Source organism: Labrus bergylta, chromosome 4 (assembly GCF_963930695.1).
Source record: "Labrus bergylta chromosome 4, fLabBer1.1, whole genome shotgun sequence".
In the NCBI taxonomy this organism is placed as follows: Eukaryota; Metazoa; Chordata; class Actinopteri; order Labriformes; family Labridae; genus Labrus; species Labrus bergylta.
Genome location: NC_089198.1, coordinates 5,212,630 through 5,239,824, shown reverse-complemented (window position 1 = coordinate 5,239,824; position 27,195 = coordinate 5,212,630). Strand labels below are relative to the sequence as shown.

At 41.1% G+C, this 27,195-nt stretch overlaps 3 protein-coding genes and 1 pseudogene across 3 annotated transcripts; all 4 read left to right on the top strand.

Annotated features, from left to right (window-relative positions):
- The first annotated feature begins 1,448 nt into the window (after nt 1-1,448).
- Nucleotides 1,449-3,472, top strand: LOC109975952 (mammalian ependymin-related protein 1-like). Its single transcript, XM_065953374.1, has 3 exons — nt 1,449-1,462; nt 1,698-1,906; nt 3,152-3,472. The coding sequence occupies exons 1-3, from the start codon at nt 1,449-1,451 to the stop codon at nt 3,343-3,345; spliced, it is 417 nt and encodes a 138-aa protein (XP_065809446.1). The 3' UTR covers nt 3,346-3,472.
- A 2,630-nt stretch (nt 3,473-6,102) lies between these two features.
- Nucleotides 6,103-8,492, top strand: LOC136179123 (tripartite motif-containing protein 16-like). The gene has a single exon (XM_065954490.1). It carries the CDS (start codon nt 6,124-6,126, stop codon nt 7,795-7,797), a length of 1,674 nt encoding a protein of 557 aa, XP_065810562.1. The 5' UTR covers nt 6,103-6,123; the 3' UTR covers nt 7,798-8,492.
- Nucleotides 8,493-11,522: 3,030 nt separating this feature from the next.
- On the top strand, nt 11,523-21,334 carry LOC136179119 (tripartite motif-containing protein 16-like; annotated as a pseudogene).
- A 2,790-nt stretch (nt 21,335-24,124) lies between these two features.
- On the top strand, nt 24,125-26,052 carry LOC109977386 (mammalian ependymin-related protein 1-like). The gene is made up of 2 exons (XM_029276058.2): nt 24,125-24,357; nt 25,603-26,052. The coding sequence occupies exons 1-2, from the start codon at nt 24,186-24,188 to the stop codon at nt 25,794-25,796; spliced, it is 366 nt and encodes a 121-aa protein (XP_029131891.2). The 5' UTR covers nt 24,125-24,185; the 3' UTR covers nt 25,797-26,052.
- Nucleotides 26,053-27,195: the final 1,143 nt, after the last annotated feature.

Here is a 27,195-nt window from a genome sequence, read left to right as displayed (position 1 = left end):
GATGTCTGTAGAAAAACAAATTTGTACTTGTGGAAATAAACAAATTCAAGGCAGGTAACGTGTGCTTGTCCGTCCCTTAATTCCGTCGTAGCGGAAGCAAAACAAGGAACTTTAGTTCCACATAGAAACAGAAAGATTTTAACAGTGTTTTTAACCTTTTAGCTTAACATACATGAATTATTATTTATTTATTTATCGAATTCATGAAATGATGACAATATGAAATCATTTATGAGTCATGAACTTAAAGTTTTATGTAACAGCACTTCAAGTATAAACACTATAACGACTCAAGTTACTTTTAAGAAGAAACAAAATAATTCGCAAGGGATTGTGGGATAGGTAGTCAACAATAGTAGGACAAAAATTATGTACACAGTCTTGTATCTTTGCCTTTTTCTCAGTTTTTTCGATGCCGTTTAGGCGCCGAATGAAATGTACTATAGTCAGGAGTATTGAGGTGGCTGGTCGTCTTGGTTTCAGTCACCAATCTCTTGATAAAATAATTTTGTGAAAAATCAATGGAGGATTTGAATGGGAAAATTTACTTCTGATTGGCCAATTCCCCCCACATGCAGACACACAGCGAGGGGAGGAAGGGGGAGGGAGGGGGAGGGGGAGGGGGAGGGGGCCTTTCCACAAGTACAAATTTGTTTTTCTACAGACATCTCGCAAAATGTGTTGCAAAAGTCAAGCAGCGCAGATTCACGACAGAAAAGTAGTGGATTTTTTATACCAGTAAACATTTTTACATGTTCACTTTTTTTTCTTCAACTTCTCACATCACATTCTACAAGCTCTCCTATTTTGCAACATATCTACCTTCATGTAAAAGGTGTCATCAAGTCAAATTTGCATAAACATATTATTTTCACTTTTTACAAGCAGTTCAGACCTTTATTTATTTTTAGTTATATACCTTGAAATAAGATGTTTATCTGGATTTTTTAGGTGACAATGGTTTACAATAAGTGTATTGAGATACTTTGATGTTATCAGCCTTCTTAGTAAGATTTTAGTGTTAATAGAGGCCTCACTTCTGAACCAGCTTATTTTAGGCATTACAAAATAATATATTAAATAATTAAAAAGTCGAGTTTTCAGGGAAATAAATACATTTTCACAAAATTAAACTGTGATAAAAGTAAACACAAAAAACTTTCATTCACTCAGGGATTTAGGGATTAAAGGGTCGCGTATAAGAAGTTCCTCTCTTCACTCAGAGTGATGGATGAGTGAGCGGCAAACCTACCGACATACATGAGAGAAAATAACAATAACCATCGTGATATCAACAGAAAAGACAGATGTAGATTGATAAAAGTAGAAATATAAGCTCAGAAAATGATAAAGAGTGAAATATAGAGTCATCATGGAGCGGTTATTTTTATATTTTAAATATAGCTAATAAATGTAAAGAAAAGGCAGGCGTGGTTAAAGCTCTCAACATGGGAACAAGAAGGTATGATTTAGAGCTGTAACATAAGCCCATCAATCAATTAGTCAAAAGAAATGAAGCCATACATTTTAATTAATTATAAAACATTCCAGATGTTTCAGATTTCAGATTCTGAAAAGCGAGGAATTCCTGATTTTCATGTATGATTAAATACTTTTTAGGTTTTGTTCTGTTTGTTTTGGCCAGAAGAAGACATTCAAAGATGTCACTCCTTCATTTTTCTCTTCCTCGGCTCCAGGTTCTTCGAGTACATCTTTTTGTACCAGAGCCTGGTGATGTTCCAGATCGACCAGAAGACGAAGGACTGCTCAAAGATCGCTCTGACCGAGGCCTGGGATCCCTTCGACATCCCAGCCAACTCCACCTTCGAGGACCAGTACATCATCGGAGGCCCCGGGGACAACGTGGAGGTCCAGGAGTGGTCGGACAGGAAGCCGGCACGCCAACGTAAACCTGGTTTTTAAAATATTTTAAACACAACACCAGAAAGGACATGCACAGACAGAAAGTCATAATCAAAGAAATAAGTCAGTATTAACTGCCAGTGACAGGGATAGTCTCCCACTGTGAGGTGCATATGTGAACATCCAGGTCGAGAGAATATCCAGATCACTCCTCCTGAAATGACGGCTTAGGGTGCAGCCAGCCTGACACCAAAATCAAACCTTCCAAATGACATAAAGTAGGTTTATCTGTGGTAAACACATTGTCACAATCCAGGCCATCAGTGGTGATGGCAATGGTGAATGTGTGGTGTTGTGGCTAAAAAAAGACCACCAACCAAAGTGAGTGTTGACAAGAGAGAGAGAGAGAGAGACTAAGAAACCAGCTTATATACCAAGGCCCAGTCTGCCCAGGTGCATGACATCAAATGAACTGGCTCCGCCCCTTTCTACCTGAAGACAACCTGAGTGGGGAGAGAGACAAGACAACAGGAGGAGCACTGACACAGTCAGGGGTCGTCAGAACAGACTACGATCTTTTGCACTTCCATATCTGCTCAGTTTTTCAACACCTTGCGTTTAATGGAGGACATCTGTGTTAAAAACAGTTAAAGTCTTTCTATGTGATTATTCACACTTAAATATAAAATAAATCAAGTATCTGCTCTGAAAATAACTCTGTGAGTCATGACTGTCTACAATGGGTGTAACACCCGAGTCCCACTGTCTGTGATGTTTTCAGAGTTTTCAGAGTCCTACCTTCAGTTTGTTTACATCGCCGGGACGGCCGGCTGACTCCTCCCCTCGTGTATAAAAGTTGTTTAATTGAGGGACTAGAGAAAAGAAGAATAACATACTGTACTCACTGCTTAACTGTGTTTCTAGATCACGCTCATTTCAGGTAAATTTACATGCAGTGTGAAGATACCAGCATAATAAAGATCGCTAGCATTAGCATGCTAACACAACAATGCAGCGTGAGTTGTTTTGGTTTCATGCTGGAGCTCAAGGGCGACATCTGCTGGATCAAAAAATCACATATAAAGCCTTTAAACATCTTTTAGATTCTGTGGGAACTTTAAAACACAAAGTGTCCGTGCTGCTTGAATCCAGTGTTTGTGTACGTTCTTCCTGAAGCTGCTTCACAATAAAAATGAAGCTTCATCAGATTTAAGAAACAACTTCTGCTGGATATGAACCTCCAGTTCCTCTTAGAGCTGCTGTGACCTGTTTCTCGTCTCTCCACCAGATGAGACCTGGGTGGGCGTTTACACCCTGAAGGACTGCTACCCCGTGCAGGAGACCTACGTCAGGAACAGCAGCGTCACCACCTCCACCCGCTTCTTCAACCTGCAGCTGGGCATCAGCGACCCCGACGTCTTCACCCCGCCCAGCACCTGTCAATCAGCTCGGCCTGAGAGGATGTCGGAGTCCGGCTGCTGAATGCCCTCACCTTCAATCTTAGATACTTAAAAGGGATAATCTCGCTGAATTCTTCTGTTACATAAATGTCTGTGAGGTCACAATCGTTTGTCTGATGAGTTAACACAAGAAGAGTTTTTATTCAGCAAAGATCTAATTAATGACTTCTGACGATGAAACTGTTTAAATGCTCCTGTGACCGTTTGTTTTCCTGAGTTTGGAAGTTGTTTTTCCAGCTTTGGTGTGAATGCAGGATTAAACCAGTTCTTTCAGTAAGCGCCGGCTGTCACAGAAACAGCCTATGAGTCACTTACTGTATTTTCCGCACTATAAGGCGCACTTAAAAGCCTTTAATTTTCTCAAAAAACGACAGTGCGCCTTATAATCCGGAGCGCCTTATATATGGATCAATTGGTTAATTGGTTGATCCATACTGGTTGTACACGGCGCTCAGCGACACTGACTCGGATAATGACGAGAGGGAGCCGGGCATGTTGGATGCCGTACTCGCCCAACTGTTCAATTCGGACACTGAAGAAGAAGAATTCGAGGGATTCGTGGACGGGGAATGAACTGAAAAAGTGAGCTTTACGTGTTATACGTAACTGAACAATGTTGAGTTATGCACTAACGCAGGGGTGCCCAACCTTTTTTGAACCAAGATCTACTTTTAAAGTTACCAGTCTGCCGAGATCTACCAGTCCACATAGTGAGCCATAGCCTTTACCAACAGCCTACAAACGCATTTAATACTCACACAACAAACAGAAAATAATAAATGAGAGTTCTGTAAAAAATAATGCAGACTACAGACTACAGCAGGCTGCTGTGAGATGATTTTGCTTTTGTTAAATTAGCTGCAGACACGGTGAGAGTGAACGGAGTAAAGTCCAACCGACTGTTTGACCGGGTCACGTGTGTTCCCGCCTCGGTCCGTACGGATCACGGATCAACTGTGTGCTGTAGCACTAAAAGTAAAAAGTAAAAAGGTTCGCGTGGTGGCTGGCGCTCCAGTGCAAGTGTGTGTGTGTGTGTGTGTGTGTGTGTGTGTGTGTGTGTGTGTGTGTGTGTGCGTGTGCGCTGTATGTTGGTGTGTCTCGTCCCCCGCGATGCTCACAGTCATGACAGCAGAGAGGAGCAGAGAAAAGTAGCTGCAGCTTCATCGAATGCGCTTAATACTCGTAGCATAGTTTCTATATATGACTTTTTGGTAAAACATTTACCCCCCGGTTTTACCTGCACGTCATTGCGCATGCCTGCACTCTCTCTCTCTTGCGCGCTCTCTCTCTCGCTCGCTCGCTCTCTCGTGCACGCAGCAATTTCATGAATAAATGAAAAATTAAATACACACAGGTCGGAAGTATATTTGGGCTCCCAACACAGGTATCGTGTGTGGGAAACAGTGCAATGAGATGAAATTGAAATCCCTTTTCTATTTTACAATTGTATTTTATATTGACAAAACATCTCGCGATCGACTGAGAATCAGTCAGCGATCTACCTGTCGATCGCGATCTACCTGTCGATCGCGATCGACTGTTTGGGCACCCCTGCACTAACGTTTGAATTAGCGGTATCAGACTATGTTTCTTTTACGTGTTTACAACTGAACAAGGCTGGGAGATATTGTGAATATGCACATTAACGTTTGAACAACGTTGAGTTATTGTGAATGCACTACGTATAAAACTACGTTTTGAGAGTTAAGAGAAACGTCAAAGAAATAATTTATTATTTGGGGAAATCGTCTTATGTACTTTTGTTTTTGTAGTTTTATACGTTACGTTTTATACGTATTTATATTTATATATTCACAATATCTCCCAGCCTTGTTCAGTTGTAAACACGTTCTATTCTATGCGCCTTATAATCCGGTGCGCCCTATATATGAAAACAGTTCTAAAATAGGCCATTCATTGAAGGTGCGCCTTATAATCCGGTGCGCTTTATAGTGCGGAAAATACGGTAGTTACTGCTGGCTGCTGTTTTCTATTCTTGATTCTAATAAAATTTAATTCACTAACTACTTACGACTCGTTTTTGCTGTTTGTGTGAGAAGATTCAAATCAATGTGAGCATGAGAAGAATGCCAGTCTGTCCGTGGTCAGCCCCGCCCTGCATGCTCTGATCGTGACAGAGTGTGGAGGCGGGGAGCAGTCTTCAGTGTTGCATACATACAAGCAGAATATTTGAAGACAAGAGGAAGAATTGCATTTATCTGCACAGAGAGGGCTCATCGTCATCACAAGCTGCTTCAGAAAACACCGGTGGCAGCAAAGTGACGCCTGCACAGTAAGCATTACAAATACGTTTCCCAGCATGCAACACAGACATTTATGAGTTTAATGAATGACTTTCATGAAGCCTGCATTGCACTTTCACAACAAAGCAACCTCTAGGCTGCTGTACAAACAACATGCAGTACTGGGGGCAGAAAGCCTTCTCCAAACCCTCTGATTCAAAGAAGAGTTCATCTTGTAAAATCTGAAATGAGAAGTGTTTTTAAAAGAGAAATGTTCTCTGTTGTAAACAAGTCTCTCTCTCTCTCACCGCTCCTCTTCCTGGAACGAAGCAGAGCTTGTTAACCCTTCCCTCTTCTTCCTGCTCTCAAACACAGCCAGCTCCACTCTGACTCTATATTTCCTTGTTTCCTCCCCTTTAGATCTACAAGTTGAGGATGGGTGTAACCAACAAGAGCTGACGTTCACTGAACAAACACATGCTGTGCAGATCAGAGGTGGAGCTAGTTTGATTTCTCAGGAAGAGAAACTCAGACAGTCGTTGTTACAGAGAGGAGAAATGGCGCAGAAAGGAGTTCAGCTGGGTCAGGAAACCCTTTCTTGTTCGATCTGTCTGGATCTCCTGAAGGATCCGGTGACTGTTCCCTGTGGACATAGTTACTGTATGAACTGTATTAAAAGCCACTGGGATAAAGAGGATGAGAAGACAATCTACAGCTGCCCTCAGTGTAGGCAGGACTTCACACCGAGGCCTGTCCTCAGGAAAAACACCATGTTAGCAGATTTAGTGGAGGAGCTGAAGAAGACTGGACTCCAAGCTGCTCCTGCTGATCACTGCTATGCTGGATCTGAAGATGTGGCCTGTGATGTCTGCACCGGGAGGAAACTGAAAGCCTGTAAGTCCTGTCTGCAGTGTTTGATCTCATTTTGTGAGAAACATCTTCAGCCTCATTATGAAATACCTGCTTATTCAAAACACAAGCTGGTGGAGCCCTCCATGAAGCTCCAGGAGAACGTCTGCTCTCGTCATAATGAAGAGATGAAAGTATTTTGTCGGACTGATCAGCAGTCTATCTGTTATCTCTGTTTAATGGACGAACACAAAGGTCATGACACAGTCTCAGCTGCAGCAGAAAGGAGCGAGAGGCAGAGAGAGCTCAAGGTGAGTCGACAAAACATCCAGCAGAGAATCCAGGACAGAGAGAAAGATGTGAAGCTGCTCCAACAGGAGGTGGAGGCTATCAATGGCTCCGCTGATAAAACAGTGGAGAACAGTGAGAAGATCTTCACTGAGCTGATCCGTCTCATGGAGAAAAGACGCTCTGATGTGAAGCAGCAGGTCAGATCCCAGCAGCAAACTGAAGTGAGTCGAGTCAGAGAGCTTCAGGAGAAGCTGGAGCAGGAGATCACTGAGCTGAAGAGGAAAGATGCTGAACTGGAGAAGTTCTCACACACAGAGGACCACAACCAGTTTCTACACGACTACCCCTCACTGTCACCACTCAGTGAATCTACACACTCATCCAGCATCAAGATCCGTCCTCTGAGGTTCTTTCAGGATGTGACAGCGGCTGTGTCAGAAGTCAGAGATAAACTACAGGACGTCCTGAGAGAGAAATGGACAAACATCTCACAGACAGTGACTGAAGTGGATGTTTTACTGTCAGAACCAGAGAACATGACCAGAGCTGAGTTCTTAAAATATTCATGTGACATCACACTGGATCCAAACACAGCACACACACTGCTGTTATTATCTGATGAGAACAGAAAAGCAACAGCAATGTTAGAACAACAGTCTTATTCTAGTCACCCAGACAGATTCACTAATAGGTGTCAGGTCCTGAGTAAAGAGAGTCTGAGTGGTCGTTGTTACTGGGAAGTGGAGTGGAGAGGATATGGAGTTTGTGTAGCAGTCACATACAAGAATATCAGCAGAGCAGGAAACTCAGATGAATGTTTGTTTGGAGGTAATGACAAATCTTGGAGGTTAGATTGTTACAACAACAGTTATAACTTTTGTTACAACAATGTCTGCACTCCTGTCTCAGGTCCTGAGTCCTCCAGAGTAGGAGTGTACCTGGATCACAGAGCAGGTATTCTGTCCTTCTACAGCATCTCTGAAACCATGACTCTCCTCCACAGAGTCCAGACCACATTCACTCAGCCTCTACATGCTGGACTCAGGTTAGATTATTATGGAGACTCTGCTGAGTTGTGTAAACTGAAATAGACAGAAGTCATTAACGAGACAGATGTTTAACTTGCTGTGTTTTAAATCTTCAACTTGATTTTTACTCATGCTCGTTGCTGAGATCTGATCATCGTCACCTGTCAATCAAACTTTATGGGCGGTACTTTGACCTCTTCTCGTCTGTTCTGTAAATGTTTGAGTGTCTTTAAGTGACACTCCTTTCTGTGTCTGTTTAGCCGTGGACTCTTTCACTGCTCAGGATGACTTTTGTTCACCTGAACTGACATTTCTCTGCGTGAAAATATCAACTTCTCTCCGCTCTCCATGTTTGATTATTTGTATTAATACATTTATATGCTGTTGTTTCTGTTCTGATTCATGAGTCTGAAGAGAGAGCAGCAAACTTTTCTTTAATGTTGATTTTCTCTTCTCACCACTTTGTACATTTGTAGAAAATCTATAAAATCACACTTAAAGAAATGAGTTAGTCAGAATAAATGTTGTTGTTCATATTCAAAGTAAAGTAAAAAATGTCCTCTGAGGTGTTTTAAAAATGTAATCCTCCTGATTAAATCAATAAGGAGATAAATCATAGTTTTCTGTGAGTGGAGATCAAACAAACTGTGTGTATGAAGTGAATGTGTTCATGAAATGATTGAACAAGAGACATTGAACACACTTTACTTATTTGATGTGTAAACAAACTGAAGTTTGACATCCTGAATAAACACATGAACAAAATGTTTTCTTCTCGTCTTTATTGCAGGGTGTCGTAAGAAGCTGATGGAGAGTCAAACTCAGTCACTTTGTTCATGTGTTGGTGTTTAGAGCTGAAGAGCGTCCGTCACTCACTCTCTGTTCTTTCAGCTCTCCTCACTAAAAAAGATTTGCTTTTGAGGAATGAGCAGAGTTTTCTTTAACATTTTGACTTCTAAAAACATTTTGACAGAGTTTTCTTTCCTATATTTCCAATGTGTCCTGAATGCAGCATCAGAATCAGAAGAATCAGAATCAGCTTTATTGGCCGCGTATGCTTTCACACTTAAGGAATTTGACTTCATTAAAACGATACTCTCAATGCACAAAAAGTACAACATTAATTTACAACAAGAAACACAATGTAAGCAAAGACTAACACGTACAAGGCTCGATGAGAGAATAGTGCAGTGTTGGGTCGAGCAAACATGCTGAGATAACTTATAATAAAATATATATATATGTAACAGATGGGTTAATTTACTTGAGGTAGAGTTTTAACAGTATTTACATTGAGCGGTGTGATTGATATCAAGGGAGGATAATAACACAGATGCTTTCCTGCAGAGAGTAGAAATCACCACAAGAGGGCGCCTTCATCCTGTTAACCAGGGATGTAAAGATCCACTTAAGCACCTGAACTCAGTTTGTGCAGAAGAGAGTGAGAAGAGATCAAACTACTTAAAGTTATCAGCTAATTCCCTCTGATCTTTATTCATATACATCTGTCCCTGGATTCTGCTGCCATTCTTCTCCATGTTACCAAGTGTATCTATGTAATTTCTAGTCAACGATACACTCACTAAAAGCCACAATCACCTGACAGGTCCAGAAAAACCTCTTCGATATACAAAATAAAACCTGGATTGCTTTTAATCGGTAAAAATATTGCTGGTTCAGCAAGCAAATTTAACTTGTTGTAATGTTAGAAATATGTCATCAAGTCATATTTGCATAAACATATTATTTTCAAGCATTTCAGATCTTTATTTTTCAGTTATATATCTTGAAATAAGATGTTTATCTGGATTTTTCAGGGTGATTTTTTTGCAGTATTGAGGCCTCACTTGGAGACTGAACACGTTTGTATTAGGCCATTAAAAAGGGAAATAAAATATGTTTTTACAAAATTAAACTGTGATAAAAGAAACAAAAAGACAAACTTTTATTCTCTGAGGGATTTAGGGATCAGAGGGTCGCGATTAAGAAATTCATAGTTGGTTGTCATAGTTACAACTGTTTTCGAAGGCGGAAGAGTCCTAAAGAATGTGCCTTTGTTCATTTGTTTTTTAATTGATGTTAGATACTCAGGTTATGTCTAAATTTAAAGATTAAAAAATGAGGCATTAATTAGGACAATTTTTGACTTCCATATCTTTGGTAACTGAGACAACCAACAGCAGACGCAATTTTCTTTAAAATCTTCAGTTAACAGGGTCACTTTTAAAACCATAACACGGGTAATACTGGTAATACTTCACGTTTGGTGACGTTTTAATGAGCTCAACATTTTAAATAACTAAATTTATTGAAGTTAATTTTTAATTCTGTATATAATTCATGATTTAAAATACGATGTTATTGAGAATTAATGCAGTAAGAAAAATAGACTTGGTACTGAATATTGAGGATTTTATATAATATTGTGTACTAAATGAAAAGAACTTGTGAAGGATATAAAAAAAGACATTTATGTGACTGATTTCATAAACTACAATAAGATGTTTTCACACAAAAATTAAGACTGTATTTATTTACACAATAAATAGGGAGTCATACAAAAGAGGGGAGGGTGGGCTAAACGAAAATATAGAAATAACGAAAGAAGAAGAAAACTAAGGAAGGAGGGGTTGCAGACTTCAACATAAGGTACATCATGGAGTCCTGAAGTTCTCTGACAAACATTAAACAAATAATAATCAGGGATTTCTGTTATAATAACAAGAACATTTCGGAACTTTCTGTCCACAAAAAGGCGTCTTCAGTGGTAAACTAGATGGAGCTAAAATATAAGATTCTAGGAGAAACTAGGACAACTCAACTAACGACTCCCATGCGACCATCCTTGATGATTAGCCTACTAATTATCCACAGAGTCGTTTACACCCCCGGTCATCTGTGGGTCATCAGGACCACATATTCCAAGGTGGTACTGGGGCTTCAGTTGTTTTGAGAGATAATTTAAAAAAGCCTTGTACTGCTTTGAAGAAGGTGCAGATCCTGGACAGGAGGGTTGCTTAAGAAGTCATCTATGTTAAAGGTGCACTATGGAGTTTTGGTAGAGAAATGGGAAAGCTGGAGGAGAAATTTACAGATTCTGTGGTATATGTTCATAACTCTATATATATACTGTCCTCAGAGGACTGTTTGAAGAAATGCTCTGCAAGAAGTTATGTTGGTGGGCCTGCAACAGTGAAACCGTAACTCTCCTGGTAGCTTTTTAGTTCCAAAAGGCGTTCCAGGGACCCATTTTTCATTTGAATTAAGTTTGTGTATTCAGTTCAGAAAATATGAAATATTTTTTTAACTTCTCCAACTTTCAAAATTCACGACCAAATACATAGTGCACCTTTAAGGTTGAAACCCCATCCCTTAACAAAGGTGGTGGTCTGAGACACCATCTATAACCAACCTACAATGCTGTTCTTAATTATCTCTCAAAACAACTGAAGCCCCAGTAACACCTTGGAATAAGTGACCCTGATGACCCACAGGTGACCGGGGGTTGTTTACACCTCAAGGCAAAACTAGGACGACTCAGCTAAAGACTCCCATGTGACCATCCTCCATCATTATCATTCTAATGATCCACAGAGGTTTATATTCTAGCTCCTTCTACTGGTTAGTTTACAACTGAAAAAGCCTTTTTGAGGAGAGGTCAGGCGTCTTCAAGACTTTCAACCAAGTCCAATTCCTTTGGATCAAGTTACGATTTTCCTTTTCTACTGAGTTGGTCTGAGGTACTTCATCCAGAATCGATTGCTTCTGTCTGCGCCGCTGTACCAGGGGAACACGTGGTTTTTCCCTCAGACTCCTAACATCTGTTGATGAGTAAACATCACCGACCCACTCTGGATTATTTCTCCACTTTTTCAAGGTATGTTTATGGTTACAAACTCAGCTAATATGTCTGTAATTATTTAAAAGTAAAGAGCTTCCTGACGATGTTATTTTAGTGTTTGAGTGAGAGAGTGTTAAGTTGTGAACAGTAAGTTTGCTAGCCTGTGCTCCGTGCCAGAACACACACACACACACACACACACACACACACACACACACACACACACACACACACACACATACACACACACACACACAGGACAGATGTTAAAGTGTCTTCAGATTTAAGCTTCAGCTCGGCAGAACAATGTTATAAAACGTTTTTATCCGAGTTAACACAAGTTACAGTTTACCTGGGCCCGTTTCAGAAAGCAGGTTTTGTGCAAACACTGAGTAAGTTAACCCTGAAACGAGGGAAACTCAAGAAAGAGGGGTAACTCCAGTAACTTTACCTATGAGTCAGTTGATATGGTAACTGAGTTACTATGGTAACTGAATCTGTGAACATCACCTGTTCGGGAGCAGGGCTGCATCCAAATTACCAAGTACCTCTTCAATCTGTCAGTAGACAGTACCTACTATCTGCTGTATGCTGTTTAGTACCTACTATCTGCTGTATACTGTTTAGTACCTACTATCTGCTGTGTACTGTTTAGTACCTACTATCAGCTGTGTACTGTTTAGTACCTACTATCTGCTGTATACTGTTTAGTACCTACTATCAGCTGTGTACTGTTTAGTACCTACTATCTGCTGTATACTGTTTAGTACCTACTATCAGCTGTATACTGTTTAGTACCTACTATCAGCTGTGTACTGTTTAGTACCTACTATCTGCTGTGTACTGTTCAGTACCTACTATCTGCTGTATACTGTTTAGTACCTACTATCTGCTGTATACTGTTTAGTACCTACTATCCGTGCTGTATACTGTTTAGTACCTACTATCTGCTGTATACTGTTTAGTACCTACTATCTGCTGTAAACTGTTTAGTACCTACTATCTGCTGTAAACTGTTTAGTACCTACTATCTGCTGTATACTGTTTAGTACCTACTATTCAGTAGGCAGATAATTGTTCCCACTTCATCTGAGTCATTCAGTAAGGAAGTGACGTAATTTACGTTACCCGAACCGGCCGCAACCACCTGTTTTTAATTTTAATTTTTAATTTTTAGCTTTATTCAAGAAGAGTAATGCCCATACAGTGAGGTAAACAAAAACAATATCACAATGTAAATCAAGTAAAAGACAGATTAAATAACTAAATAACATACAGTACAGGAAAGTACAAATGAAAGACAGTAATATACAGAATATAAAGTAAAATAAACCAATAAAGACACATTTAAATAGTGAAATCATTATTTAAATAGAGGGGGAAAGGTTTTATAATAATGCAGATGTAACAGGTGTTAAAATGCTTTGTCAAAATTATTTATAATTCACCAAAAGGCCGTCCTTTAAGTCAAATTTGCATGTTGTCATCTTTTTCAAATATGAATATTTTTATATGCACTTTTGTATTTTATTTTGGAGTTTGTTTTGTTTTGGCGGTCTGCTGTGATGATGTCACATCCTGTAGATTCGCGCTTCTCTCCTCAGACCCCGCTGAGGAGAGGCGAGTGTTTTCATGTGCTCCAGTTCATAAAGTGTTAAAACACGGGGAAAACATGCTAAATAGTGGTTCAACTATACTTCGTTAGGCTCACAGATGTTTTAATAACATGTTAACTGTTGGTTAATGTATTTGAAGAGTTTTATTTGTCGTACAGCACTTAGTTTGTATATGCTAATCAGGCGAACTAGAGCATCCGTGTGGTTTCTCCTTCCCTTTAAAGGTGTACGTGTTGAAGCCCAGTCGTATGAAGTTGCTGTACTGAATGTATTTTATTTTACACAGGTATGTGAGCTCTTTCTTTGTTCTTGTTGTTTACAGATATATTTGATCACAAATGATTTTGTTATTTTAATATAACGTGAAGTGTACAGTATAAGAAGATTAGTTTAGCTGTACATTTTCGGCTTTGACAAAAACACAAAATTGCCACTGTTGAGTAAGAAATAAGATGAAATACAATTTATACTTTTTATTTAGTTTTTGTTCTCGTTTATAAAAGAAGGTCTCAGCACACCGGTATGCATTGTGTCAGACGGCCTGAGACCCCGCTGAGGAGAGGTGTGCATGTTGAAGCCCAGTCGTATGAAGTTGCTGTGCTGAATGTATTTTATTTTACACAGGCAGATGGTGTGAAAATACATTTTATCCAGTTGGCAAGGAAGTTTTTGGTCTTCGTCTCATCATGCACAACACAACACAGAGACATTTTAGTAGCATACGGAGTGTCAGGACAGACTGGCTACACAGACATTTGTTATATTTTCTGTTGTTAATTAAAAGTAGTGATTTCAGTCTGGACTTTAACTCTAGATTAAAAATTGATTCAATTAATCCACGCTTGTTTGTTTTGATTTGGAGGCGGACGTGAAGTGATGATTTACGTTTAATTTTGCACAGCATTGTGGGTGGTAAAATACAATTCATTTCCTAAAAGCACACATCCGATCCATACTGCATGAAACCCGGAAGTTAGTATCCTACAATTCTACAATTCACTTAGCAGACGCTTTTATCCAAAGCGACGTACATCAGAGTGAGAACAACACAAGCAAGGAGCTAGAAAAAAGGGAACAATGTCAGTAAGAGCAAACGATCAGCTTTGAGTCTGATTGGACACACAGGGGCTGACAGGAAGTGACCAGAGGCAAAGCACAACATTGAGGGCAGTTCTTGAGAGCTCTAATCAGTAAAGAAACCATCTTATAAGTCATCGTTATCAAACAAAAACAATCGTGACAACCAACATCATCATCAATGATATCGAAACCATCATCATTAAGTTAGTAGGTATTCATGAAAGAGCTGGGTCTTTAGCTTTTTCTTAAAGGTTCAGAGGGACTCTGCAGATTGAATGGAGTTTGGAAGTTCATTCCACCACCGGGGGGCAACAGAGGAGAAGAGTCTAGTCAGAGACTTAGGACCCTGTTGTGAAGGTTGGATCAGACGCCTTTCATTGGCAAAGCGTAGTGGACAATAATCGATGCGTGATATCACAAGAGCAGTACCAGGAGCTGTGTAGCATGTTCTGACAGGTAAGGTCTGATCTTCCTGATGTTGTACAGGGCAAATCGACATGACCGGGCAATCGAGGCTACTTGAACCTTAAAAGTTAGCTGGTCATCAATCATGACACCCAGGTTCCGGGCAGACTTTGTGGGCATGAGTTTGGTTGTTTCAAGCTGGATATTGATCTGTGGTTGCATAGAGGGACTGGCTGGGATGACAAGGAGCTCAGTCTTTGAAAGATTGAGTTGAAGGTGCAGTTCACTCATCCATTTAGAGATATCAGCAAGGCATGATGAGATTCTTGCAGAAACTGTAACATAGTCTGGCGGGAATGACAGGAAGAGCTGGGTATCGTCAGCATAGCAGTGGTATGAGAAGCCATAAGAGCGGATTATTGAACCAAGTGAGCTTGTGTATATGGAGAAGGGGACCAAGCACTGACTCTTGAGGTACCCCTGTGGATAAGCTGTGCGCTTTGGACACTTCTCCCTTCCACAACACTCTAAAGCAGGGGCGTCAAACTCAAATAGACAGTGGGCCGAAATTAAAAACTGGGTCCATGTCGAGGGCCGTGCATATTCAATATTTATTGAAATAAAGTTATAATGTATTTTTTCACATGTAAACATGAACTTAAGTTTTACTTAAACGTATTGAATCTGAAACAAGTAGCCCAAAGCTAAGGCCTAGTTATTGCCTAAACACAGATCCATTTTCAAAATAAAAGAAACATCAGTGGCATTCATTTCTTATGCCTTTCTTTCTATTTGCAGCTTTTCCAATAACTTCCAATAAAAACATTTCACATCCACAGGCCAACAAACGGCCAAAAACGAATTTCCTTCAATGAAGATCCAAACATACAACTATAAACAGACCATGCCTTGCAGTAGCAAGAGAAAAGTGCAAAAAGGAAACCAAGGCACATAGAATCTCAGTTTACTGCACTCTGATGCTCTGCTCTAATGCCTGAGCTAGATACTTGACATCTCATCTTAGATACAATTTCATCAATGTTCGGGGTCAGGCTCTGAGCTGAGGAAATCCTCAGGATTGAGTGAAGGTGTTCATCAGTAAGTCGACTCCTATGTGATGTTTTGTTCATCTTCAAAGAGAAAAGTTGTTCACACAGGTATGTGCTGCCAAACATAGAGAGCATTTGAGCAGCTTGGGTGCGCAGCTGGGGCATTGTGTCAGGGATGAAACGTGGAAACTGTGCAGCGCCCACAGAGACATACTTTGCCTTGAGTGTGTCACTACAGATGTGTCGCTGCTCTCATCCACAGCAAGGGAGTATGCGATGAAATCTTTTCCCTTTCCCATCAGCTGTTGTTGTAGATTGGTGGCAAGCTTACATACACGATCAGCAACGGTGTTTCTGCTCAGGCTCACATTTAAAAATGCTTGCCTTTTATCGGGGCAAACGACGTCGCAAACTTTTATCATGCAGTTTTTGACAAATTCTCCCTCGGTAAAGGGCCGGGCTGATTTAGCAATCTCTGCTCCCACAATATAACTAGCCGTTACAGCTGCCTCACTTTGTGATTTGGCTTTTGCGAACATAGTCTGCTGTGACACCAGACTTCTTTTCAACTCCTCTACCTTCTGCAGCTTCTGTTTCATGTTCAGATGTCTGTACTTCCCTTGGTGTCTCGTTTTATAGTGCCGTCTTAAATTATATTCTTTCATTACAGCCACATTGGCTCCGCACACAAGACAAACAACTTTGCCCTTTATATCCGTAAACATATATTCTGCCTCCCATCTCTCTTGAAACCCCCTGTTTTCAAAGTCCACCTTTCGTTTGGCCATCGTTGGGGGAGAGGGACAGGCTGCTAGCTAAACTTCAGGTGACTAAACTGCATGAGGCTGCTGAAGAGTGACAGATGGGGGGAGGAGAGGAAAGAGGCAAGGGCTCTCACACAGCACTGGCTACCAACGCCGTGTGCATTGTGGGACTTAAAGTATTAGCGGTGCGTGTGACATACCGACGGGCTAACTCTCATAGACATTAGATATTATCTGGCGGGCCAAATAAAATTACACGGCGGGCCGGATTTGGCCTGCGGGCCTTGAGTTTGACATGTGTGCTCTAAAGGATCGCCCAGAGAGGTAGGACACGAACCAGCAGAGGGCAGATCCTGAGATGCCAAGTTCAGAGAGCGTGGATAGGAGGATTTGATGGTTGACTGTGTCAAAGGCAGCAGACAGGTCTAGCAGTAGTAGAACTGAGGACTGACCCGCAGCTCGTAGCGATTCTGTTACTGACAGTAGTGTAGTTTCAGTAGAGTGGCCCCGCTTAAAGTCTGACTGATTTGGGTCAAACAGATCGTTTCTGGACAGGAACTCAGAGACTTGCTTAAAGACTGTGCGCTCAAGTATTTTTGACAGAAAGGGCAGAAGAGAAACCGGTCTGTAGTTTTCAACCTGGGCTGGGTTTAGTGTGGGTTTTTTGAGCAGAGGGGTGACCCGAGCTTGCTTGAATGCGGTGGGGAACACACCCGTTGACAGAGAGGAGTTGATGATATGCTTAAGTGCAGCATTAAGCGGAGAGGAAATGGTCTGCAGGAGGCTTGATGGTATTGGGTCCAGAGGACAGGTGGTGGGCCGAGAGTCTAGCGCAAGCTTAGAGACTTCATCCTCAGTTAGAGAGGAGAATGAGTCGAGTGAGGCACTTTTGGTTGGTGCCTTTGGGCTGAGTTGGTCAGGCTCAGAAAACTGGTTACTGATGGTTGCAACCTTTTCAGTAAAATACGAGGCAAACATGTCTGGTGTGAACAGACCGGAGGGTGGAGGAGGAGGTGGTTGAAGCAGTGAGTTAAAAGCAGAAAACATTTTTCTTGTATCTGTGGCATTGCATATCTTGTTCTGATAATATGTTGTCTTGGCCGTTTTCAGGCTGGAGTAGAATGAGACATGTCTTGGCTTATAGTCATTGAGGTCAGCGGACTGTTCGGATTTTTGCCATTTTCTCTCTGCTGACCTCAGCCCTGCTCTTTGCTCTCTTATGACTTCTGTGAGCCATGGGCTAGGGTGGGTTTTGCGAGCGGGTTTGGACACCAGAGGGCAGAGCTTGTTCAGAGATGAGGCTAGTGAGGCTAGTAAGAGTTTATTGAATTTCCAGGTATTAGAAATGAGGATACCTGTACCACCTCCACGTCCAACAGAGAGGGGTGTGTGTGAGAACACTGTGTCAACAGAAAGAGCAGCTGGTGTGACTGTATTTTCTGGATCCAGGTTTCAGTAAGGGCAAGTGCCTGAATGTCTGACATTTTTGCAAGTGCTTGGATGAATTCAGTTTTATTCACAGCAGATTGACAGTTCCAGAGGCCAAAAGTAAATGAAGGGTGGGTAGAAGAGGCTTTCTTAAGCAAAGCCAAGTTGTTAAGATTTCATTGTCTATGACAGATGTGTCTTTTCCTGTTCCCATGAATGACAGAGATTTCTTGTAGCACATGTTGCGTTTAGCAGATGATCAGAGAAAATAGGCAAAGCCGTAGTCGTGGATGCCCGGGACCTTCCTAGTTTTCAGATCAGAGCTTGTTCAGTATCCATACTGAAATGTTCAGTATACTGCTGCGGACCCAAACGATGCATACTGAATGACCACGAAAGTTCAGTATACTGAAACTCCCTATTGAAAAGTACGCACTGCCTACTGAACTGTGGCTATTCGGAAACGGCCCCTGAGTTTCTCAACGTCTCCTCCCCCTTTCAGAGCCAGAAAAGACATTTCATTTCCTCATTCTTTCATTCAGTCCATATCACGCGTGTTAGTTAAAATTCACAGTTTGTCTGAATAAAAATCCACGATAACAGATAGCTGTGACTAAACTAAATCAGCTTGTATTAAAGTAATTTTTTATTTATATTTATTCAGTCGTCATTGTAAATTAACTGCAGGGTTGCAAACAGGTCCTTTGGGGTTCAGAGTTGCAACAATGCATCTAAAATACACATTTTTATCTTAAATTACATTCATAGTGCTTCAAGGACTTTATCATAAAAGTAAGATCTGTGTGATGATGAATAATATCCCCCCTCCATTCTTCCTGCTCTCAAACACAGCCAGCTGTACACTGACCATATATTTCTTTGTTCCCTCCTTCAGATCTACAGTGTGAGGATGGATGTGACCAACAAGAGCTGACGTTCACTGCTCAAACACATGTTGTGTAGATCAGAGGTCCAACTAGTTACAGTTCTAAGGAGTGAAGGACGATTGTAAAAAAACGAATTCATCACCAAGAGGAGAAATGGCGCAGAAAGGAATTCAGCTGGGTCAGGAATCCCTTTCTTGTTCGATCTGTCTGGATCTCCTGAAGGATCCGGTGACTGTTCCCTGTGGACACAGCTACTGCATGAGGTGCATTAAAAGACACTGGGACGAAGAAGACAACAAGAGAATGTACAGCTGCCCTCAGTGTAGGCAGGACTTCACACAGAGGCCTGTTCTCGGGAAAAACACAGTTTTAGCAGATTTAGTTTAGGAGAAGAAGAAGACTGGACTCCAAGCTGCTCCTGCTGATCACTGCTATGCTGGACCTGAAGATGTGGCCTGTGATGTCTGCACCAGGAGAAAACGTAAAGCTCTTATGTCGTGTCTGCAGTGTCTGGCCTCTTACTGTGAGAAACATCTTCAGCCTCATTATGAAGTACCTCCATTAAAGAAACACAAGCTGATGGAGCCGTCCAAGAAGCTCCAGGAGAACGTCTGCTCTCGTCATGATGAGGTGATGAAGATGTTCTGTCGCACTGATCAGCAGTCTATCTGTTATCTCTGCTCTGTGGATGAACACAAAGGTCACGACACAGTCTCAGCTGCAGCAGAAAGGAGCGAGAGGCAGAGAGAGCTCGGGGTGAGTCGACAGAACATCCAGCAAAGTATCGAGGACGGAGAGAAAGATGTGAAGCTGCTCCAACAGGAGGTGGAGGCTATCAATGGCTCCGCTGATAAAACAGTAGGGAACAGTGAGAAGATCTTCACTGAGCTGATACGTCTCATGGAGAAAAGACGCTCTGATGTGAAGCAGCAGGTCAGATCCCAGCAGCAAACTGAAGTGAGTCGAGTCAGAGAGCTTCAGGGGAAACTGGAGCAGGAGATCACTGAGCTGAAGAGGAAAGATGCTGAACTGGAGAAGCTCTCAGACACAGAAGATCACAACCAGTTTCTACACGACTACCCCTCACTGTCACCACTCAGTGAATCTACACACTCATCCAGCATCAAGATCCGTCCTCTGAGGTTCTTTGAGGATGTGACAGCAGCTGTGTCAGAAGTCAGAGATAAACTACAGGACGTCCTGAGAGAGAAATGGACAAACATCTCACAGACAGTGACTGAAGTGAATGTTTTACTGTCAGAACCAGAACCAGAGCCCAAGACCAGAGCTGAGTTCTTAAAATATTCATGTGACATCACACTGGATCCAAACACAGCATACAAATTCCTTTTATTATCTGATGAGAACAGAAAAGCAACAGTAATGTTAGAACAACAGTCTTATTTTCGTCACCCAGACAGATTCACTGATCATGATCAGGTCCTGAGTAAAGAGAGTCTGAGTGGTCGTTGTTACTGGGAAGTGAAGAGGAGAGGAAGAGGAGTTTGTGTAGCAGTCACATACAAGAATATCAGCAGAACAGGGCTCTCAGATGAATGTCTGTTTGGATGTAATGACAAATCTTGGGCGTTAGATTGTGACAACAACAGTTATAACTTTTGGTACAACGATGTCAGCACTCCTGTCTCAGGTCCTGAGTCCTCCAGAGTAGGAGTGTACCTGGATCACAGAGCAGGTATTCTGTCCTTCTACAGCATCTCTGGAACCATGACTCTCCTCCACAGAGTCCAGACCACATTCACTCAGCCTCTACATGCTGGATTCTGTTTTTTTGGGATTCCTGGAGTCTCTGCTGAGTTGTGTAAACTGAAATAGACAGAAGTCATTAACGAGACAGATGTTTAACTTGCTGTGTTTTAAATCCTAAACTTGATTTTTATTCACGCTCGTTGCTGAGATCTTATCGTGGTCACCTGTCAATCAAACTTTATGGGCGGTACTTTGACCTCTTCTCGTCTGTTCTGTCAATGTTTGAGTGTCTTTAAGTGACACTCCTTTCTGTGTCTGTTTAGCCGTGGACTCTTTCACTGCTCAGGATGACTTTTGTTCACCTGAACTGACATTTCTCTGTGTGAAAATATCAACGTCTCTCCGCTCTCCATGTTTGATTATTTGTATTCATACATTTATATGCTGTTGTTTCTGTTCTGATTCATGAGTCTGAAGAGAGAGAGCAGCAAACTTTTCTTTAATGTTGATTTTCTCTTCTCACCACTTTGTACATTTGTAGAAAATCTATAAAATCACACTTAAAGAAATGAGTTAGTCAGAATAAATGTTGTTGTTCATATTCAAAGTAAAGTAAAAAATGTCCTCTGAGGTGTTTTAAAAATGTAATCCTCCTGATTAAATCAATAAGGAGATAAATCATAGTTTTCTGTGAGTGGAGATCAAACAAACTGTGTGTATGAAGTGAATGTGTTCATGAAATGATTGAACAAGAGACATTGAACACACTTTACTTATTTGATGTGTAAACAAACTGAAGTTTGACATCCTGAATAAACACATGAACAAAATGTTTTCTTCTCGTCTTCATTGCAGGGTGTCGTAAGAAGCTGATGGAGAGTCAAACTCAGTCACTTTGTTCATGTGTTGGTGTTTAGAGCTGAAGAGCGTCCGTCACTCACTCTCTGTTCTTTCAGCTCTCCTCACTAAAAAAGATTTGCTTTTGAGGAATGAGCAGAGTTTTCTTTAACATTTTGACTTCTAAAAACATTTTGACAAACTTTTCTTTCCTATATTTCCAATGTGTCCTGAATGCAGCATCAGAATCAGAAGAATCAGAATCAGCTTTATTGGCCGCGTATGCTTTCACACTTAAGGAATTTGACTTCATTAAAACGATACTCTCAATGCACAAAAAGGACAACATTAATTTACAACAAGAAACACAATGTAAGCAAAGACTAACACGTACAAGGCTCGATGAGAGAATAGTGCAGTGTTGGGTCGAGCAAACATGCTGAGATAACTTATAATAAAATATATATATATGTAACAGATGGGTTAATTTACTTGAGGAAGAGTTGTAACAGTATTTACATTGAGCGGTGTGATTGATATCAAGGGAGGATAATAATACAGATGCCTTCCTGCAGAGAGTAGAAATCACCACAAGAGGGCGCCTTCATCCTGTTAACCAGAGATGTAAAGATCCACTTAAGCACCTGAACTCAGTTTGTGCAGAAGAGAGTGAGAAGAGGTCAAACTACTTAAAGTTATTCACTAATTCCCTCTGGTCTTCATTTATGTACATCTGTCCCTGGATTCTGCTGCCATTCTTCTCCATGTTACCAAGTGTATTTATGTCATTTCTAGTCAACAATACATTAAAAGACACAATCACCTGACAGGTCCAGAAAAACCTCTTCAAGATACAAAATAAAACCTGGATTGCTTTTAATCTGCAAAAATATTGCTAATGCAGCAAGCAAATTTAACTTGTTGTAATGTTAGAAATATGAAGGTAGATATGTTGCAAAATAGGAGAGCTTGTAGAATGTGATGTGAGAAGTTGAAGAAAAAAAAAGTGAACATGTAAAAATGTTTACTGGTATAAAAAATCCACTACTTTTCTGTCGTGAATCTGCGCTGCTTGAGTTTTGCAACACATTTTGCGAGATGTCTGTAGAAAAACAAATTTGTACTTGTGGAAATACACAAATTCAAGGCAGGTAACGTGTGCGCACCGTACATGTCCGTCCCTTAATTCCGTCGTAGCGGAAGCAAAACAAGGAACTTTAGTGCCACATAGAAACAGAAAGATTTTAACAGTGTTTTTAACCTTTTAGCTTAACATACATGAATTATTATTTATTTATTTATCGAATTCATGAAATGATGACAATATGAAATCATTTATGACTCATGAACTTAAAGTTTTATGTAACAGCACTTCAAGTATAAACACTATAACGACTCAAGTTACTTTTAAGAAGAAACAAAATAATTCGCAAGGGATTGTGGGATAGGTAGTCAACAATAGTAGGACAAAAATTATGTACACAGTCTTGTATCTTTGCCTTTTTCTCAGTTTTTTCGATGCCGTTTTGGCGCCGAATTAAATGTACTATAGTCAGGAGTATTGAGGTGGCTGGTCGTCTTGGTTTCAGTCACCAATCTCTTGATAAAATAATTTTGTGAAAAATCAATGGAGGATTTGAATGGGAAAACTTACTTCTGATTGGCCAATTCCCCCCACATGCAGACACACAGCGAGGGGAGGGGGGAGGGGGGGAGGGGGAGGGGGCCTTTCCACAAGTACAAATTTGTTTTTCTACAGACATCTCGCAAAATGTGTTGCAAAACTCAAGCAGCGCAGATTCACGACAGAAAAGTAGTGGATTTTTTATACCAGTAAACATTTTTACATGTTCACTTTTTTTTCTTCAACTTCTCACATCACATTCTACAAGCTCTCCTATTTTGCAACATATCTACCTTCATGTAAAAGGTGTCATCAAGTCAAATTTGCATAAACATATTATTTTCACTTTTTACAACCAGTTCAGACCTTTATTTATTTTTAGTTATATACCTTGAAATAAGATGTTTATCTGGACTTTTCAGGTGACAATGGTTTACAATAAGTGTATTGAGATACTTTGATGTTATCAGCCTTCTTAGTAAGATTTTAGTGTTAATAGAGGCCTCACTTGGAGACTGAACCAGCTTATTTTAGGCATTACAAAATAATATATTAAATAATTAAAAAGTCGAGTTTTCAGGGAAATAAATACATTTTCACAAAATTAAACTGTGATAAAAGTAAACACAAAAAACTTTCATTCACTCAGGGATTTAGGGATTAGAGAGTCGTGTATAAGAAGTTCCTCTCTTCACTCAGAGCGATGGATGAGTGAGCAGCAAACCTACCGACATATATGAGAGAAAATAACAATAACCATCGTGACATCAACAGAAAAGACAGATGTAGATTGATAAAAGTAGAAATATAAGCTCAGAAAATGATAAAGAGTGAAATATAGAGTCATCATGGAGCGGTTATTTTTATATTTTAAATATAGCTAATAAATGTAAAGAAAAGGCAGGTCTGGTTAAAGCTCTCAACATGGGAACAAGAAGGTATGATTTAGAGCTGCAACATAAGCCCATCAATCAATTAGTCAAAAGAAATGAAGCCATACATTTTAATTAATTATAAAACATTCCAGATGTTTCAGATTTCAGATTCTGAAATGCGAGGAATTCCTGATTTTCATGTATGATTAAATACTTTTTAGGTTTTGTTCTGTTTGTTTTGGCCAGAAGAATACATTCAAAGATGTCACTCCTTCATTTTTCTCTTCCTTGGCTCCAGGTTCTTCGAGTACATCTTTTTGTACCAGAGCCTGGTGATGTTCCAGATCGACCAGAAGACGAAGGACTGCTCAAAGATCGCTCTGACCGAGGCCTGGGATCCCTTCGACATCCCAGCCAACTCCACCTTCGAGGACCAGTACATCATCGGAGGCCCCGGGGACAACGTGGAGGTCCAGGAGTGGTCGGACAGGAAGCCGGCACGCCAACGTAAACCTGGTTTTTAAAATATTTTAAACACAACACCAGAAAGGACATGCACAGACAGAAAGTCATAATCAAAGAAATAAGTCAGTATTAACTGCCAGTGACAGGGATAGTCTCCCACTGAGAGGTGCATATGTGAACATCCAGGTCGAGAGAATATCCAGATCACTCCTCCTGAAATGACGGCTTAGGGTGCAGCCAGCCTGACACCAAAATCAAACCTTCCAAATGACATAAAGTAGGTTGATCTGTGGGAAACACATTGTCACAATCCAGGCCATCAGTGGTGATGGCAATGGTGAATGTGTGGTGTTGTGGCTAAACAAAGACCACCAACCAAAGTGAGTGTTGACAAGAGAGAGAGAGAGAGAGACTAAGAAACCAGCTTATACACCAAGGCCCAGTCTGCCCAGGTGCATGACATCAAATGAACTGGCTCCGCCCCTTTCTACCTGAAGACAACCTGAGTGGGGAGAGAGACAAGACAACAGGAGGAGCACTGACACAGTCAGGGGTCGTCAGAACAGACTACGATCTTTTGCACTTCCATATCTGCTCAGTTTTTCAACACCTTGCGTTTAATGGAGGACATCTGTGTTAAAAACAGTTAAAGTCTTTCTATGTGATTATTCACACTTAAATATAAAATAAATCAAGTATCTGCTCTGAAAATAACTCTGTGAGTCATGACTGTCTACAATGGGTGTAACACCCGAGTCCCACTGTCTGTGATGTTTTCAGAGTTTTCAGAGTCCTATCTTCAGTTTGTTTACATCGCCAGGACGGCCGGCTGACTCCTCCCCTCGTGTATAAAAGTTGTTTAATTGAGGGACTGGACAAAAGAAGAATAACATACTGTACTCACTGCTTAACTGTGTTTCTAGATCACGCTCATTTCAGGTAAATTTACATGCAGTGTGAAGATACCAGCATAATAAAGATCGCTAACATTAGCATGCTAACACAACAATGCAGCGCGAGTTGTTTTGGTTTCATGCTGGAGCTCAAGGGCGACATCTGCTGGATCAAAAAATCACATATAAAGCCTTTAAACATCTTTTAGATTCTGTGGGAACTTTAAAACACAAAGTGTCCGTGCTGCTTGAATCCAGTGTTTGTGTACGTTCTTCCTGAAGCTGCTTCACAATAAAAATGAAGCTTCATCAGATTTAAGAAACAACTTCTGCTGGATATAAACCTCCAGTTCCTCTTAGAGCTGCTGTGACCTGTTTCTCGTCTCTCCACCAGATGAGACCTGGGTGGGCGTTTACACCCTGAAGGACTGCTACCCCGTGCAGGAGACCTACGTCAGGAACAGCAGCGTCACCACCTCCACCCGCTTCTTCAACCTGCAGCTGGGCATCAGCGACCCCGACGTCTTCACCCCGCCCAGCACCTGTCAATCAGCTCGGCCTGAGAGGATGTCGGAGTCCGGCTGCTGAATGCCCTCACCTTCAATCTTAGATACTTAAAAGGGATAATCTCGCTGAATTCTTCTGTTACATAAATGTCTGTGAGGTCACAATCGTTTGTCTGATGAGTTAACACAAGAAGAGTTTTTATTCAGCAAAGATCAAATTAATGACTTCTGACGATGAAACTGTTTAAATGCTCCTGTGACCGTTTGTTTTCCTGAGTTTGGAAGTTGTTTTTCCAGCTTTGGTGTGAATGCAGGATTAAACCAGTTCTTTCAGTAAGCGCCGGTTGTCACAGAAACAGCCTATGAGTCACTTACTGTATTTTCTGCACTATAAGGCGCACTTAAAAGCCTTTAATTTTCTCAAAAAACGACAGTGCGCCTTATAATCCGGAGCGCCTTATATATGGATCAATTGGTTAATTGGTTGATCCATACTGGTTGTACACGGCGCTCAGCGACACTGACTCGGATAATGACGAGAGGGAGCCGGGCATGTTGGATGCCGTACTCGCCCAACTGTTCAATTCGGACACTGAAGAAGAAGAATTCGAGGGATTCGTGGACGGGGAATGAACTGAAAAAGTGAGCTTTACGTGTTATACGTAACTGAACAATGTTGAGTTATGCACTAACGCAGGGGTGCCCAACCTTTTTTGAACCAAGATCTACTTTTAAAGTTACCAGTCTGCCGAGATCTACCAGTCCACATAGTGAGCCATAGCCTTTACCAACAGCCTACAAACGCATTTAATACTCACACAACAAACAGAAAATAATAAATGAGAGTTCTGTAAAAAATAATGCAGACTACAGACTACAGCAGGCTGCTGTGAGATGATTTTGCTTTTGTTAAATTAGCTGCAGACACGGTGAGAGTGAACGGAGTAAAGTCCAACCGACTGTTTGACCGGGTCACGTGTGTTCCCACCTCGGTCCGTACGGATCACGGATCAACTGTGTGCTGTAGCACTAAAAGTAAAAAGTAAAAAAGTTCGCGTGGTGGCTGGCGCTCCAGTGCAAGTGTGTGTGTGTGTGTGTGTGTGTGTGTGTGTGTGTGTGTGTGTGTGTGTGTGTGTGCGTGTGCGCTGTATGTTGGTGTGTCTCGTGCCCCGCGATGCTCACAGTCATGACAGCAGAGAGGAGCAGAGAAAAGTAGCTGCAGCTTCATCAAATGCGCTTAATACTCGTAGCATAGTTTCTATATATGACTTTTTTGTAAAACATTTACCCCCCCCGGTTTTACCTGCACGTCATTGCGCATGCCTGCACTCTCTCTTGCGCGCGCTCTCTCTCTCTCGCTCTCGTGCACGCAGCAATTTCATGAATAAATGACAAATTAAATACACACAGGTCGGAAGTATACTTGGGCTCCCAACACAGGTATCGTGTGTGGGAAACAGTGCAATGAGATGAAATTGAAA